At 42.1% G+C, this 16,851-nt stretch overlaps 2 protein-coding genes across 3 annotated transcripts; one reads left to right on the forward strand and one right to left on the reverse strand.

Moving 5' to 3' along the window:
* Positions 1-285: 285 nt before the first annotated feature.
* On the forward strand, positions 286-3,305 carry LOC127353355 (glycine cleavage system H protein, mitochondrial). Its single transcript, XM_051382527.1, has 5 exons — positions 286-466; positions 685-767; positions 870-933; positions 1,497-1,628; positions 2,733-3,305. The coding sequence occupies exons 1-5, from the start codon at positions 316-318 to the stop codon at positions 2,828-2,830; spliced, it is 528 nt and encodes a 175-aa protein (XP_051238487.1). The 5' UTR covers positions 286-315; the 3' UTR covers positions 2,831-3,305.
* Positions 3,306-3,313: 8 nt separating this feature from the next.
* Positions 3,314-11,134, reverse strand: si:ch1073-390k14.1 (deoxyribodipyrimidine photo-lyase). 2 transcript variants are annotated; one of them, XM_051382520.1, is made up of 10 exons: positions 9,085-9,110; positions 8,708-8,935; positions 6,767-7,415; positions 6,336-6,647; positions 6,047-6,219; positions 5,852-5,936; positions 5,325-5,557; positions 4,967-5,161; positions 4,660-4,885; positions 3,314-4,520 (listed from the first exon to the last, which is right to left on the reverse strand). In XM_051382520.1, the coding sequence occupies exons 2-10, from the start codon at positions 8,933-8,935 to the stop codon at positions 3,976-3,978; spliced, it is 2,646 nt and encodes an 881-aa protein (XP_051238480.1). In that variant the 5' UTR covers positions 9,085-9,110; the 3' UTR covers positions 3,314-3,975. The 2 variants fall into 2 exon arrangements, with proteins under 2 accessions (XP_051238480.1, XP_051238479.1); XM_051382519.1 differs by having other exon boundaries at positions 8,708-11,134.
* Between the last annotated feature and the right edge of the window lie 5,717 nt (positions 11,135-16,851).

Consider the following 16,851-nt stretch of genomic DNA (forward strand, 5'->3'; position numbering starts at 1 on the left):
TACTATGATGAAGTTTTTCATATTTGGTGATTATAGTTTTGACCAAATAAATATGCAAGTAAAAAAAATAAAGACAAAAGCTACACATATTGAATATTAGCTAAATGGATTTTAATTTCAAATTGCTGTTCAGGAACAGGGACACATCCCAATATACGAGGGGGAAAAGAGGCAATAAAAAGTAGACCCATCAGATCCAAATAAAAGCAAATACAGTACATTGTTGTCATTGATCAGTGGAGGGCAGTAAAGAGCTAACGATGCCTCTAATATCCACAAAGAAGAGACCCACACTCTCATCAGTAAGCGACAAAGATGGCCGCCTGTGGGCTGTTCCGCTCTCTGTCTTCCAACTTTTTCACAGTTTTGCCTTTGCTCACCCGCTCGGCGCCAATTTCTCCGTTGCGACTGGCCCCTCAGTCATATTTGGGAAGAACACTAGCCTCCTCTAGCCGATTCACAGCAGGTATTGGCCTGTGAATGTGTTTTGTTGTAGCATGTTAGCTCACATTTTTTAGAGGGTAACTAGCTGGAGGAAAAGGACACGAGAGATGGCGATGCTGTTGCATGTCTTGTTCGGGGTTTTGTTTTTCTTCTCCCGGGCATCCTGGGGATTACAAAATACTTTAACCGCTTCTTAGTGGGAGGCTCTTGGTGTTATGAGTCTGTTGTGTTATCTTGCAGCACTTAAATTCACTGACAAGCATGAATGGATTCGAGTAGACGACGATGGGATTGGGACTGTAGGGATCAGCAACTTTGCGCAAGTAAGCTTCCTGGCCGTACACACACACACACACACACACACATATTAAAGTAAAAGGTGTTTCTGCCACTACCCTTTGACCTTGCGTTCTGCTTTTTTGCAGGAGGCTCTGGGAGATGTAGTTTACTGTGGGCTGCCAGAGGTGGGAACACAGCTGGCTCAGCAAGGTATGAAGTTCAGGGCAGTGTGGCAAGAGAGTCACAGTCAGGTTGATTGTCACATACAAGGAATCTGCCTTGGTATGTTGGTGCGTAGAAGAATATAAATAAGATAAAAATAGAGCCAGTATATGCAAAGATAAAAAAAGAGTGTCCAGATAAACAGTGATACCTCAAATTACTTGATCAACATACTAATGATTGGTTGTCTACTTTTGAATGTAACATCTAGTTATTATTTTATAAATGACAGTAAGATAGCTACTTAATTCAACCGAAGGGCATCAAAAAGGACACACATGGGTTATTTCTCCTGTTTGTTTGTGAGTATAAGTCAACAATTCTCTGTACTTTTGTGTACAGGATTTGATGCATTTGTTTGTCAAGTTTATTTAGCTTGTACCACCAGTGGCACAATGACATGTACATATATGTCATTGTGGCACAAAACACCCGTCTTAACTAAGGTCAGCATAACTTATTCATATTTCCCTGTCCCTTTGATGTAGTTGCCATGCTTTTAAAATAACCTGTGATCTAAATGCACTTGTTTCTAACATCCACTGTTACAGAGGAGTTTGGAGCGCTGGAGAGTGTAAAGGCAGCCAGTGAGCTCTATTCCCCTTTGACCGGAGAAGTAGTAGAGGTCAATACACTTCTGGCAGATAAGCCTGGTCTGGTCAACAAATCTTGCTACAAAGATGGTAAGCACACACATTAGGATATATTCCAGTCCATGGAGATTATTCTGTTATTTGTTACACTGATACTTCATTTAAAGTTTAAACAGTAGAAACGTTGTGGGATGATATTGAGTATATTAACAACTTGGAGGATAGGGTCGTAAACAGTTAGTATATTGACACTAGTCTTAGTTTACCTTCTGAAAACTGTTACTGTAGTTGTCTTATGAGTGAGTATAGATCTTTAAAAATAAATCTTCTCAGTCTTTGAAGTTATATACATTGGGGGAGCTTTTTATGTCAAACAACAACACAAAAAAGATCTGTTTACAAATAAATGCTTTGCTTGTACTTGTTCCAAAAACTTTAATATGTAAATGCTTAAAAAATATGTACATTTATAAAAATATCTTTCCTGTTTTGTTGTTTTACTCCCCATAATGATTCACAGTAATAGGTGGTGAGGTTTAAGTGAACTGCTTACTTTCATTATCTGTTGGACAGTAGATGGCAGTAATGCAACACAACATAAAAGGCAGCCACTGGAGATGATGCCAGTTTTGTATCATTCCAATTGATATATTGTACCTTGTATAAGCTTGACTTATTATGTAAAAATTAACCTTGAGATAAGATAAGATAAGATATTCCTCTATTTGTCCCACAATGGGGAAATTCCAATGTTACAGCAGCAAAGTGGATAGAGAAAAAACAGTAAGAGTAGGAAAATAATAAATAAAAAATAAAATAAAAAAAACACTGTACAAGAGAAAAAAAACAGTAAGAATCTACTGGGAGCAGTGCTGGTTGTTGAACAGTCTGACAGCAGCAGTAAGGAAGGACCTACAATATCTCTCCTTCACACATTTGGCCTTGCCACTGATACTTTCACTGTGGGTTCATAATGTAACTTAACAATAACACAGAACTATTTTTCACTGTGATGGATTACCAAACTCAAGCAGGTTTACTGTCTTAAATAGATTTTCATACTATAATAAAAAAAAAAGAAGTCAATGGTGGCAGTGATGTTAAAAATATTTGACTTGTGACAAATGGGCTGAAGTATGCACTGATATGATCCTTTAGTCATTGCTTAACATGACTTTAACCTTTTCAACATAGGTTGGCTGATGAAGATGACCATCGCCAACCCTGCAGAGCTTGATGCTCTAATGGAGGAAGCAGCCTACGAGAGATACATCCGCTCCATTGAGGACTAACCTAACACACCTCCTAATAAGTGCTATGACCCCTTTCTCCTTTTCAAACACCACTGGCAGGGAGACCCAAGGGTTGTGCCTGGGTCAGCTACAATGCTATACTTATCATCCACCAGGGAGGGCTCAAGAGCTCCAGATTGCTGACCTGCCAGTGCTGTAGAGCTGTGAACATTAGGAATCCTTTATCTACTGTTAAAGACTGATTTTAGAGGACCTGTCTGCTCTGACTTAACCTCCAATGTTGAGTTATTGCAACCTCAAATCCTCAAACAGAAGACACTGAGACTCAGTCAATAGAATTGTCCAAGCATTTCAGTCAAAGAAAACTTGAATTTCTGTTTTCTAGGTCAATGTTAGACTTAAAAAAGCACTTTGGTCTTTATGGTGTTAATAATAATGTTGGTCTACACTGCATGTTTGACAGCAACACTGTAGACAAGGGACCTGTAAAGTAGAAAATAAACATTTCCTGAAACCTTGTGCTTTCTTTCATTTTTTTATTTTCCAAAGTTTAAACTTTATAAGTATGGGCAGTTTTAAAAATGACAGCTTGTCATAAGGCACTGAACATGTGACATGCTTTGTCTGACAGTTTCATTCAATCACTGTTCTGACCATACACACCATTAAGTCTAACATCAGACCCAGTTATACTTCCACTTAAACTCATACAAAAAGGTAACCCGACAACCAAAATATAAAATTGGAACCTGATAAAAACCTCCAACTTCACTGAAGTATTTTGATTCACACACCGATATATCAGATATCTGATGTTGCTTACATCAGATTGTAAACACTCAAACGCTACAATGTATGTGTATATTTATGTTTAAGAATACAGAATGGGCCTTTAAGAAAGGAAGCTGCACTGACATCAAGTGTATTGTTACCTAGAATGACGCCATTGCTCAATACCTGAGATTATACTGAATATTTAATGTACAAAATGTTAGGAGCATTTTGCAACCCCCTGGCACACATTGTTGTGATTGTTTCAACACAAGCAAATTTTCCTCACTCTATCCACATTGGCCTGTTCTTGCCTCATCTTGAAGATTATTCTGTAACATTTTGTACTTTTTTCGCATTTTAATAGTAACTGGTCACCTTGAACCTGTAAACTTTCAGTTTTGACCTCTGGGTCACCTGAGTGAAGTGACCGCCCCACCAGGTACTATAGAAAACCTGTCCTTTGCTGTTGGAGTTCGTCTGGCTCTGCCCCGAGGTGCAGGAGGTTGAGGGAGTCCCTCCATTCTGCGATAATCACTCTCCAGCCTCTCCTTTCTCTGGGTTCCCTCATACATCACACTGGCAGTAAAGTCTCTCTCATTAAGGAAGGCAATGGTCTCATCCCTCTTACGGCTCACGTATCCTTTAAGAACAGCATTGTAGGGATTTGAGGCGGCATCTGCATCTGGATCTTCAAGTTGGTGTTTGAATTCCATGCGGGTGATAACAGGCAACAGGAACTGCTTCCCGGCTGTCACCACACCCCCATCCCTGTCTGATAAGCCTAGAGCCTCGGAGACAAGGCGTGGGGGCAGAGGCACCAAGTCAGAGCCTGAGCGCTTATCCACATACTGTCCGAACTCCTTCCGCACCAGCGCTACATCTTGCAAAGACTGACTCCTCCGCTCCTCCAGGTCTGTTATTATTCGCTCAGGATACGTCTGGCCAAACACTACACCTAAACAGTGACGAGAGCAAGGAAAGTATGTTAGGTTGTGTAATTATGCTGTAGGCAGCATGTTTCAAAACAAAGGAGTGTTTTCTTTTGGACTGAACAGCTAACTAAAGAAGCCAATAGATGATGATAACTTCCTCACCAGCACGTCGAAGCATGGATGCGGGACATTTCCAGGGTTTGTGAATAAGCTCATCAGGCAGATCTGCAAGTTCAGGACACCATTTCCTAACATAGCTGCCGTACGGATCACAGGTCATTGCTGCATCGACGGGGTGCATGACAAAGTTCCAGTGATCCAGACCACACATGCCTCCATTCTGCCACATCATAGCATCTATGGCAACATCTGCATCCACCAGGGTGTCCTTAAACATACGTGGATACAGTCAATAAACAGTACTTATTATACTGTGCTGCTGAATGTGATATGCCTGTGTTCGTCTCACCTGGAACCAGCGATAGCCTTCTTGCCAGGGCAGGTAGAGATATGCTATGAGAAAAGATGCCACCACGTGTCTCATGTAGTTATTCATCCAGCCTGTCAGCCACAGCTGCCTCATGGCTGCATCCACCAGAGGGTAGCCTGTTTGTCCTCTCTGCCAGGCCTTCAGGTGGCCCCGATCCCTGCTCCACCGCAGAGCCTGCAATTACCAGTGGATGAATAATGCTTTGCTATAAACATAGTTCTTCATAGTGTGATATAGCCTTTTAATTACTGACAACTTTATAAAATTCTTTCTTTAAATTAATATGAAACATTTAAAGTGTTAATGTGTTGTCAAGATATTTGCAGCCAATTCCTACCTTGTATGGAGGCCTGAGGGATTCCCAGGGGAGGTCAGGAAACAATATCAGCTGCCAGTAAGCCAAATCTCTCCACGCCAGTTTACGTTGGAACTTTGGGGGTCTACAGCGTGCCCCTTTGGCGTCCCACAGCAGCCAGCGTGGGCTGAGCTGACCAAAGTGTAGGTAGGGAGACAGACAGCTGGTATTTGGTGCATCCGCTCTGCCTGACTCCTTTTCATATCTATACACACCTAGGATACATTGGGGAATCAAAAGGTGCTGTTAGAACTACTCCTCTTTTCTTAAAGGTCTAGTGTGTAACGTTCAGGAGGACCTACTGGCAGATAGGGAAGATATATTCACAGGTATGTTTTCATTAGTGTATAAAACTCTGAAAATAAGAATTGTTGTGTTTTCGTTAACTTAGAATTAAGGTTTTTTTTATCTAGTGTAGTGTTCCTACAGTAGCCCAGCACAGACAAATCAAACAAACACTGGTCCTTTAAGTGTTTATATGTTTACAGTGTGCATGCAATGTGTCTTACCATCCTGAAGAAAGGCCTCCAGCTGGGCATGTGCTCCTTCTTCACTGAAATCCCAGGCTTTACGAATGTTTGCTGCCCAGTCAATCTGAATGCCAAAATGAACACAAACAAATAAGAGGACTTCATGATCTAATTTTAATTGTATATTGGGCTATAGCTCGTCCCTACAGGATTGCTCTGCTGGTGGTTACTGACCGTTGTGCCATCTTTCCTGCGGGGCATGCGTGCCAGGCTTAGCGTATCCAAAGAGACACCCTGAGGCCAGTGGCCAGGTGTGGGCAGAGATACAGGAGGGTCCATGGGAACCCCTAATGCAGGTCCTGGGTTCTGTCTACAGCAGCTCATGAAGTGAGACACTGAACCTATTCCTAGAGTTCACCATAAAATGAACATATTGACAATCAGCTTATATTGCCATACATTGATATTAACAACAAATATTTAACCAAGCTCCATACATCAAATTAATTCCGTTGTGACTAACCTCTGAGTCCCACACCGTCCGTGGTGACAGAGTAGGGGTCTCTGAGACAGTACGAGTGGACCATCCGGCATTCAACGCCATCTTTCTGAAGGGCTGAGACCACCACATCATCCCTCTCCTTCAGCCAGGGCTCGTAGAGGGCATTAGCCAAGACTGTTCTCGCCCCTGTCTCCTTTACAAGTTGCTTAAGCGTACGCAAAGAAGATCCAACCTCCTTCCCCTCTCCACTTGCCTTGAGGAAGACAAGATGGCTGCCAATGCGCTCCAGAGATGAACAGAAACAAGACAAAGCTTGATGAAGCCAGTATTTACCTGTGATAAAATAAAAAAAAGATGTGATTAGACAACAGTCAGGAAACTTGCAAATGAATAAGCTTTAGTCTTGTATGAAAAGTTATAAGACAAGGAAGTGATGTGCTCTGTCAACTCACAAGCTCCCCCCATAGCCACCGTAATCCCAGGTCCCTCCTCCTCTTCAGGGCTCCAGATGAAGACGGGGATAACAGGTGCACCAACCTCCAATGAGCCATTGAGAGCAGGGTTGTCACAAAGTCGCAAGTCCCTCCTGAACCAGAGCAGCACCGGTGTTGGAGCTGATGGAGAACAAGGCAAACCCACAACCTGCTGGCCAGTGCCTTTGCGCCGCTGACGCCTGTTCTTAGAGCGTTTTGGTTTGTCTGATTTATTCAAATCTCCCTCGCCCATTACTTGGTCGCCTTCTTCAACCATTTCTTGCTTGGAAAATGAGACAGACAATCTGGAGACACACACAGTCTGACTTGTTTCCGGTGCCTCCTTATTATATTTGTAAACTTGTGTGTTCTTCCGAAGCTCAGTCCCTCGAGTTGTGGGTTCAGTTTGTGGTGAGTTGGTGGTTTCTCTCCGGCCAACTACATCTACTACTTGGGTGTGGCTGCTTCCCTGTGGCTGAGATACCGAGATCAGTTGAAGGGAGCTTCTCTGATTCAGTCTGTCTCCAGGTTGCTGAGGCCGGGACTCGTGGCTGGGGGTTGACAGCTGCTGCTCTTTCATTTCCAGTAGAGAGAGAACCAACGCAAGTTCCAGTTCATCATCTTCAGTCTACAATTTGATCAGGACAACCCATTATTACAAAAAACTGCTTATAGTCTTTGGGGTAGGGATGGCAAATTTCAGGAACATGCAAATATGAACAATCAAACAAGTGCAACATGAGCAAGAGAGCAAGCTGTTTCAGTTATTTATTATAATTGTATTATTTTTTATCATAGACCATCAAGCTCACTGTTGGAGAAACGTATAAGCTAGCTAGTGTTAATGTCTCTTACATTGAGTTATGTGGTTAAAACTTGAATGTTTAATAAGGTAATTTTTACAATAAACAAGTATCTGGTCTCCCATTAAATGACTGTCCAAAGTATCCCAGAAACCCAAAGCAGGCTTTCCTTTTATCCATTTTTAATAAACATTGCTTTTAAGGTATCAATACTGCCCATTTTATTGTACACATGTATTATGTATTACATAGAGAAGTACATGTTTGTGGAAAGGTGAGCGAAAATTGTGCATTGTGCAATATAATCTCTTGTAAATGTAAGTAAATTACTTTATTGATTTTATGGTGGTAATTTTGAATTATTTAATTATTATTGGGTATTTACTGCAGGTATACAGGGCTATAGGTATACCTTTACCTATATATGTGGTTAAATTCTATTTTTTTGTACACTCTGTTAATATAATTATTAATATTGTTATATGAAATGTTTTGTTTTTTACAAATTGTATTTCATTTTCCATTTATATACATATTTAATTTGATTTACTTTCTGTTTTGGTGTGTTTGGTCCGAGAAAACCAAAACAATACTAAAAACCGTGAACCGACCAGGAGCTACCACAAAGCTAAAGCTAAAGAGTAAAGGAGGGACTGATGAAGACATTAACGTATTAAGAAGGGTCAGGTATTTTTCTTAAGAGCTGATAGACCAAAAAAGGGATAAAATGTCAATAAAAGTGGGACTTAAATGTAATTAAATTTATTTTCAATATGGCCGTTGGTCTATTCTCTGAATGTTAACGTTACTTAACTTTAACTTGTTGTTTGCTAACACGTTAGCTAGCCGTTCTTCACCTACAGTTTTCGCTCATTTTGAGTATTTTTGCCTCTCGTAGTGGTGAATAATCGCTATATGCAGGTTAAATGGGTAAGTAAGACACAACAGTCCAACTTTAGATAAATATTTTTTGGATTAGGGTTAGTAATTGCGTTGTTGTCGTTTTACTGGGGGTTTTAAACACACTTTTTATGTCCTATTAAGAGAAAAAAAAGCTATTTCCAGAAATGTATTCTTTATAACCCGTGTATTAAAAACTGTCACAACACTCACTGACCTTAGAGAAATAATCCTTGTAGATGGAGGTCAGGGTGGAGTGCAGGGAGCGGTTGGCCGTGGACAGAGGCTGGATGAGGGACAGAAACTGTGACCGGGTCTCCTGGTACCCCAGGGCGGACACACACATGGCGAAAAACCCCTCTGGATCCTCTCGACCCACCAGAACTTCCCTTAACATCTTTCTCACTAAGGCTTTTCTGTCTTCTGCACCAGTTGAAGGAGGCATCTTCAAGTAAAAAAAGGTGACGATAAAATTATAGCTATAAAATGCCTTAAAACTGCTGCTAATTTCTAATAAATAATATAATAGTAACGTTACATAGCTTAAAGTCAGGCATTGAGAAAATAAAGCACTCCACGAGATCCTCCACCTACCCTCAGTGCTGGTTACCAAACAGCTGATTTTGAGTTACACAAGCAATGTGTCCGTGTTTTGTAACCTGCAACAACTAAAGGTGTCTGTAATGGGATAATATCACCAGTAGGTGGTGCACCAGTCTTATAAATAAGAGCCATGTGTGGAGGATAGTGAAACCCATGGGTGCATGGCTGTTTTTTACAGCATGTGTACTAATAGTTGGGATTCCCTGTTTACATTTCATTAATTTGACATTAGGTTTGAGAGAAATAGATATAATAAATGCTATATTCTGTTTTCGTCACATCTTTCACTCTCCCTCTCTCTTTCATCTTCCTGTCTACAGTACAATCCCTCCGCGACCAATTCGTACATCTCAACTAACATTTGTCATGACAGGGGTCCCTACAAGATACATCCAATCAAATAGATATCCTTCACTCAATTTGAATTGATGTTAAAAAAAAAAAAAAAAAGCTGGGGGACATCTCCCATAAGATAATCATTGTATAGTTTTTACATAGCCTTCATCTTGACAGGAATGTAGTCCTTTTCAAGTGCACCTTATGATGTGAGACTGAAAAACAAAGCCACGAGACAATGTACCCGACAGTGAATTTTTAATCATGGTCTGTATTCACGTTGTAGAGGGGTTGCTAAGTAATTGATTTTTTTAATGAGACCATGCATAAGCGTTTGAAAGTACGCAGCAGGGAACAATAATTTGTGACACTTGTGAACCAAACTCTAAAATGCTTTGTATAGTTGATAAGCTCCATGCATAATACAGTGTTACTGAAATTACTTCTAAGTCTTATTTTGTTCATGCTAAACTATTCCCGAGTATTCATCAAAAATGTGACTCAGGGCTTCATGTACATGTACATTATTCTGGCTGTTATCTGAGAAGTAGTCATGAGTGTATGAAGGGAAGATGTGTTGAGAGCTGTGGTATGTGGCGAGGGCAAGACAGAAAGAGAGGGAGAGAGAGAAAGAGATTGAGAGAGAGAGGGAATCAATAGTGTTTAGACAGAGAAGTGGAGTCTAAGTGTGTGATCAATAGAGAGCAGAGAGGAGAGATTAGCTGCTTTTCTCTCTCAAACTAACACTGACAAATTGGTGAATTGGTGTATCGGCCCTTGGGCTAAACGGATTGACCTGCTGTTTCCATGTTCTACCATGTACTGTCAATAAAGATCTGTGTTCATTGTGGCTCTCAATGAAGAGAGTGAATGAAGCACCGGAAAATAGAAACAGGGAAAGGAAGGAAGTGAAATGGAAAAAGTAGAAACGGGGGAAAACGCAAAGTGTAGCTCAGGTGCCCGAGAAGCCGCAATCCTCACAAAATGTCCACACCTCTGTCTCATTAACACATACGTGCACTCACATGTGCATCCTCGTGCACACGGTTATAAAACCATAATAACATCTCCAGGAAAATTAATGGAAAGACAGATTAAAAACTAAGTGAGGAGAAACGGGCCACTGGTGTAGCTATTTGCAACTCATAAATCATTCTGACACACCCACGCGTGTGTAGACACATGCATAGACACACACACACATACACACACCCACACGTACTGTAATTAACCACAGGCTATTTACTCTCTCCTGCTGTAAATTAGACATGCAGACACAGTTATTACATTAGGGGGATCTGCCATGCAGAATACTAACAGGAGGAGGAGGGGGACAGTGGTACACACAACAAACTACTCATACAAACATAAACACACACACATACACGTACACAAGAAAGAGGGTATGGAAGAATCATAGACTGACGGGAGTGAAAATGAAGCTGCAGCACAGAGAATAGGGGCCCCCAGCTCTTTGTTCCCTGCTGCATTTCATTATCTGAAACGCCAGCCAACACACACCACACACACACACACACACACACACACACACACACACACACACACACACAACGCTCCTCCCCCTTCCCTAAAGCTGTCTGCCTCCACTCCATGCATACAGCACAAAAAGACAAGAAAATAGAGATACTGCGTCAGTGCCATTCACTGGCATCTGGACTCCGTCATGACAAGCATGTCTGCACGGTCATCCAGAGCGGATCAGCCAGTCCAGAAGCTGCTCTGAATTGAAACAGTTCCCTTCAAACTGGGCTGGCAGAAAGCACATTCCCATAAATTCTATTTTAAGCAGAACAATAGGAGATAAAGACTTGATTAAAGCAAGTATTGATACTCTGTCTTGGGTAGCTTGTCTCCATTTAGTTCATCTGAAGTTTTTTTTCTGGCAGTCCACCTCCTTCTGTTTGTGTGTGTGTCCTCTGGTTCCCCCTACCTTCCTCACCCCTCTCTGTCCCTCTGTTTTCCCACGGTGATCGATAGCTCATTACAATCATTGACTGCGGCTCATCAGCACCTGTTAAGGTCTGGAGAGACAGAGAGAAGGTGCATGTGCATCTGAGAGTGTGTGTTGTATGATGCAAGCCTTATTGATGATTAGAAAAGGATTGTCTGGAATGAGTCAGAGGTGAAATTTGACATTTGAATGGTTATTTTCTGATTCACGTTCATCGCTATGGGTATCTAGTTTGTCGCGGCTTTATGGTCCCTGGTCTTGGGGAACATCTTATTATGCAACTCACGTGGGTACCATGGTTTGTTGCTATGGTGATTGCCAAGGGAGCCAGAGTATTATAGGTGTTTATCCTAGACAGGAGCAAGGCTACTCACCGTCTATCAAGACACGTTTAAATTAACCACACAGTTTGGACCACACATTAAGATCAACACAGTCACAGAGGGACAAGGGGAAAACAGCACAGTCGTGTGGATATGATTTTTGAGGATAGATTATTCAGTATTCATATTCCTGGAAGAAAGACGTTGTTCAAACACTCAGTTGTTGGTTTAATGCGTCACTGCAGGGTTTGTTTTTGGAGAGGACAGACTGTGAGCCGAAAGAAGCAAACAGAGAAAAAGAGAGAGACTGAGAGACTGTTAGAAACTACAAATTATGCTTAAAGGCAAGGAGAAGTGAGTAAAAAAAATAGTGACTAGAGACAATAGTGAAACCAATAGAAGCCCCCCATGGATTCATTCACAGGTTGAAAGGAGCAGAATTGGCGTAAGAGTGTGAAGTTTTAAGCAAAGGGGATATAAATAGAGTGAATACAATGGATGACTGAAAAGAGAACAAGTCCCTCAGCCCATGCATAAATTACACACATCATTTACATATTCATTATGTTTTGTGTACTAATGAGAGTATTTGCTTAATACCTCCACCACCACTGGCAGCTTTTGTTTGACACGAGAGGTTTTAAAGAGGTGGATAAAAAAGAAAAACAAGGGAGCAAGGGCCATTTTAGTAAAGAGGGTGAAGTCAATAGTACTTAATCGATTTTACTGATAATCGGATCAATCGTTTTGCGGTATAGTGCGTGTGTGAACAAGCACAACCTGGAAAAAGGATGTTAGAGATGTGAAGCGAAGCACACATGATGGGGGTTGGCAAAAGTTAATTAAAACAACACAAGCTTTCTCGAAACTCAGGGCTCTCTCCGTCTTTCTCCTCTTGTCTCGGTGGAATAAGTAACTGCTGCGGTAATTACCTACCAAGCAGGCACTCAGGGCATTCCTTCAGGTGCCAAAAAAGTCTCCCAAATGACAACAAAGACCGACGAATTACGGCATGCTTTTAAGAAATGAAAAGTCGTATGTGTGTCAGTTAAGTAATGTTGTGTATATACAAACAGAGCATTTCATATACACAGAGAGGCTAAATGATTCAGAAAGTGGATGAATGAAATGAGAGGAAGAGAGAGGGATGGAAATGTAGAGACAGGGGGAAGGGCAACAGAGGGATGAGCTACAAATGAGAGCGATGGCGGTGGCAGGTTGGCACAGTGCCATCCAGTCAGGACTTGAGCGGGGGCGGGCATGGGCATGGGCAAAGGGGCGAGGAGAATAAGAATGGAAGAGGAAGAGAAACAGACCTCCATACTACTACCATAGTGCCAGCTTGGCACAGGCACAATGGGGCGAAACAAACAGCACAATGGGCAGAGAAAAGGAATATATAGAAAACATCAGAGGACAGTAGAGCATGGAAGTGAGCAAGCAAGATGCCAGCAGACAGAGGATGACTCAGATGTAGATTAATGAAGGGAAGCATAGAAGGATGTTGAAGAGAGAAATGGATGGTACTATGAAACTGTAAGGTGTAACTCTGTGATGACCATTGATCATACGAAGGAAAACGTCAGCGGAAAATCCTGCATTCTGTCCATTTTCCTACTTTTCTTTCTCTCCATGCCAGCCGCTGCGTGCCAGCCAGCGGGCACCATGCCAGCCTGCAGTCATGGCATAACCAAAGCGATCAAAGCGGTCGGTGGAGAACTGTCTTAGTCGAAGACGTGGAGACTCACCTCTGAGGATTTGCTGCTAATCACCGTTTGTTTGCTAGGACAAAGCCAAGAAGAGGTGCCCAGGCAACGGTTGCCAGCGATTCTGTGATGGCATCTTTTAAGGGGTGGCGAGGGCACGGGGAGAGAGATGGCACACTGCCAAGCCAACATAACACACACATTTGCAAACAGAAACCTCCATACGGTGAGCAGAACATTTCGGATGCCTTAAATGTTTTGGCGATGCCATCCCCTCAAGGGAGAGACCAGAAACAGAGATGGCACCATGCCAGACGCAAACTGGGAGGCATTCACGGGCGCCACCAGAAGCCGTACAAAAGCGTAGTAAATGCGGATACAAAATAGTAGCAGAAGGTTGAAACCAGAGCCACAAATGCAACTGTGGTGGGAGTATGGGACAAAAACCATTTCCTCAATGCCAACTCTACTCAGTGCCAACTGCTGCACTGGAAGGAAGCTGCTGCCCATTACAAAGAACTTAGACAAGGGATCGTACCATTCCAGTATGGAGAGGAAGAGAACAGGAATAATGAGCAAAATGAATAAAAGCTATAGAAGAAGAAAAAATGAGGAATTTTGTGCTTAACGAAGAACAGTGGGAGTGGGGTGGACAAGGATGATGAAGAGCCTCTTTCCTGCACATGCACACCTGGGATGTTCTTAAAGGGATATCCCCTCAGACTGCTGTGTGTGTCAAAGGGAGGGATGTGTTGGCATCATCTCCAGGGTGTCAAGCTGTGTTTCTCTATTGCCAGTCAGGGAGGGTGCTGCAGTCGTCAGGGGCGGGCAACTGTCTGGGCATCTCATCTGCAGCTAATTAACAGCCACACACTAATTCTAACAGCCGATCATAATTAGCGATTTAATCGCTCGTCAACGCTTTTCTCCCCCCTTAAATTGTGCCTCCTATTTGGACACGTGCGGATAAGCTAAGGAACGCTGGATCCCCCCTCCCCTCCTCCTCGTCCTTCTTTCCTTCATCCTTGGCTCCAGACTCCAGTGGGATCTTAATTAAGCCTGGGCTTCATTATGCAAATGGAGTACAATAAACGACAGCAGAGGTGGAGCTGAATCCAGACTGAAACGGAACGGCAGGAGGGGAGCACTGGAAGTGGAAAATGAAGAGATGTGGAAGGTTACAAAAATTGTCTATATGATGTTGTTGCTTTACAATAATTGCATATTGTTGTAAGATGTATGTCTCTGGTTTACCACTACCACATGTGGTGCGAAAACACTTTGCGCTCTAATGCTCCATCTCTGTTGCCACTGGAAAAACTTCAATGAAATAACACTGGATACGCAGAATGTCATCCCTCACAAAGCAAATTCATAAGGGAATGGTGACAATGAACCCCTTAATATCACCAGTTGGCCGTTGTCGTGGATACGAAGAAAGATGGTATAGATAAGGAAAAGGAGAAAGGAGGCAGACAGAAACACTGACAGTGGCAGCAGCATGGCAGCTAATGTCATCTCAGTTTAATCATCGCATGGGATCATGGGGTTCATGAAAATTCATTTGCATATCATTAAATGGAGAGAGGTTATTTGGTGCGGGCAGCCAAAATGGGATTGGATGAAGGAAGGGAAAAAAAAGGCAAATGGAGGGACTCGTTATTAAACAGCAATGTTTTATAGTCCGCCAGCCGATTCATTTAATTTGGGCGTAATTAAAATGTGTCAGACTCAATCAATCATTCCAACAGGGATACTATCAATGTTTCAGTCTGAAAAAAGACTAATCAGTTGAGATGCAGTCGGAAATTTTCCAATAACAGTTTAAGTGCTTTAGTCTACTGTAAGACCCATCCACTTTTCTTTTTTTTTATTTATCTGAAGGACTGTATCAAAACAGCTATTGTGACTTATATGTACTGTGTCAAGTCTTGTCTATCTCTGACAGGTGGTGATGCCACCCTGTGTTAGTCAGTAAGAGGATAGCTCACACTGTCTTTTTGACCTTAGTGGTAAGCTGTCAGTGGTGTGTATGCATGTGCATGCATACATGTATTTCTCATTTGCATAAGTGATGTAATTAGACCACCCTTTCACATGCAGATCAGTTTGACAACATGGCAATCACTCCAACACACACATACAGCCATACACACACAAACACACACGACAACACACGCTTACTGCCGTGACCACCCCCATATCATGGGGAGTCTGTTGTCTGTGAGCAGAGAGTGTAAAGATTAACATAATCCAGCTAATAAGTGTGAGTAATATTCACACAGTGACGCGTGGCGTAGACACTGTCCTGCTGATGCGTATTTGTATCTCATTATAGATGTAAAGTACTGAAGGGGGGTCCATGGGGTGGCACCAGTGTGGTGGGGGATGGTGAGGGGTCACAAAATAAGTGTGGGCCTGAATGTAGACTTCCAAGAATGACAGTAAACAGCAGTATTTTATAAAGTTATACTATCCGCCCTTTCTACAGAGCTATATAGAGCCAATATAATATAAAGACAGATTACACAGGGTGCCTCATAACTAGCATGCTCCAGATCAGTATAGGAAGTCTTTCTAATGTTTCCACAAAATCAGAGAGACAATTTCAATCATTTTTTTGTTCATTTACAGTCCTAAGAAGGCACATAGTGTCAGTTTTTGCAGCCGAATGTAGGAATTATAAATAGAGTGTATTTGCGCTTGCAGGCTAGCTCTGCCACATGATTGATTAGGATGGTGTGACGACCATTAAAAAGTCATTTAAAAGATGGATAGGGACCACATTTCCAAATAAAAACCACTTTATACCTGATGAAGTGCTGAACAAACTCTCCTTCAAAGACATTTACTGATTACTCTCGGTGTGTGAGTGAGTGTAATGTGGGAGACACCCATGTACTGTGGGTAGCTCTGCATCAGCTATAGAAGATACCAAAGCAATCTTTAGGACACAGCCGGGCAGTGGGTAGTGATGTTTATGTTTTTAAAACTAAAACTAGACACTTTTTTAATAAAAGAAGCAGCATGATATTCATTTGGACAGAGTCTATCTGTGTGTGCAGAATGCCACAAACAGGCCTACACAGGCACACTGATTGAAATGTATCTGATAGCACAGTGTCGCTTCAACTGAAGCTTTACCAAGAGAAGCAGAGCTGTGTCTAAATGTGCGAATGTATTTCAGCTCTGTCTCTTTAACTCAGGGCTCCACCACAGCAGCATGCTTTGGGATTCATGCATAAACATGAGCTGGCCTTTCAGCTCTCTCCTCACATAACCAATCTAAATCTAAATGAGCCCCCACTACAGATACACCAGCAGGCAATGACATTACACCCCCCCCAGCCCCAGCCCAACCCCCTACTCTACCCTACTACCCCCAGCGACACATATACACCAGCAGGCAATAATTTCACGC

Source organism: Dicentrarchus labrax, unplaced genomic scaffold, assembly GCF_905237075.1.
Source record: "Dicentrarchus labrax unplaced genomic scaffold, dlabrax2021, whole genome shotgun sequence".
NCBI lineage: Eukaryota > Metazoa > Chordata > Actinopteri > Moronidae > Dicentrarchus > Dicentrarchus labrax.

Bases quoted from the DNA above. Each gene is read 5' to 3' on its own strand.
- si:ch1073-390k14.1 (XM_051382519.1), bottom strand. From the start codon at position 8,935: ATGCCTCCTTCAACTGGTGCAGAAGACAGAAAAGCCTTAGTGAGAAAG. The intron at 7,416-8,707 runs GTCAGTGAGTGT...ATCAAATTGTAG, and splicing joins ACAAGGATTATTTCTCTAAG to ACTGAAGATGATGAACTGGA. The intron at 5,937-6,046 runs GTCAGTAACCAC...TTTGGCATTCAG, and splicing joins GCAGGAAAGATGGCACAACG to ATTGACTGGGCAGCAAACAT.
- LOC127353355 (XM_051382527.1), top strand. From the start codon at position 316: ATGGCCGCCTGTGGGCTGTTCCGCTCTCTGTCTTCCAACTTTTTCACA. The intron at 467-684 runs GTATTGGCCTGT...GTTATCTTGCAG, and splicing joins CTCTAGCCGATTCACAGCAG to CACTTAAATTCACTGACAAG. The intron at 934-1,496 runs GTATGAAGTTCA...CCACTGTTACAG, and splicing joins AACACAGCTGGCTCAGCAAG to AGGAGTTTGGAGCGCTGGAG.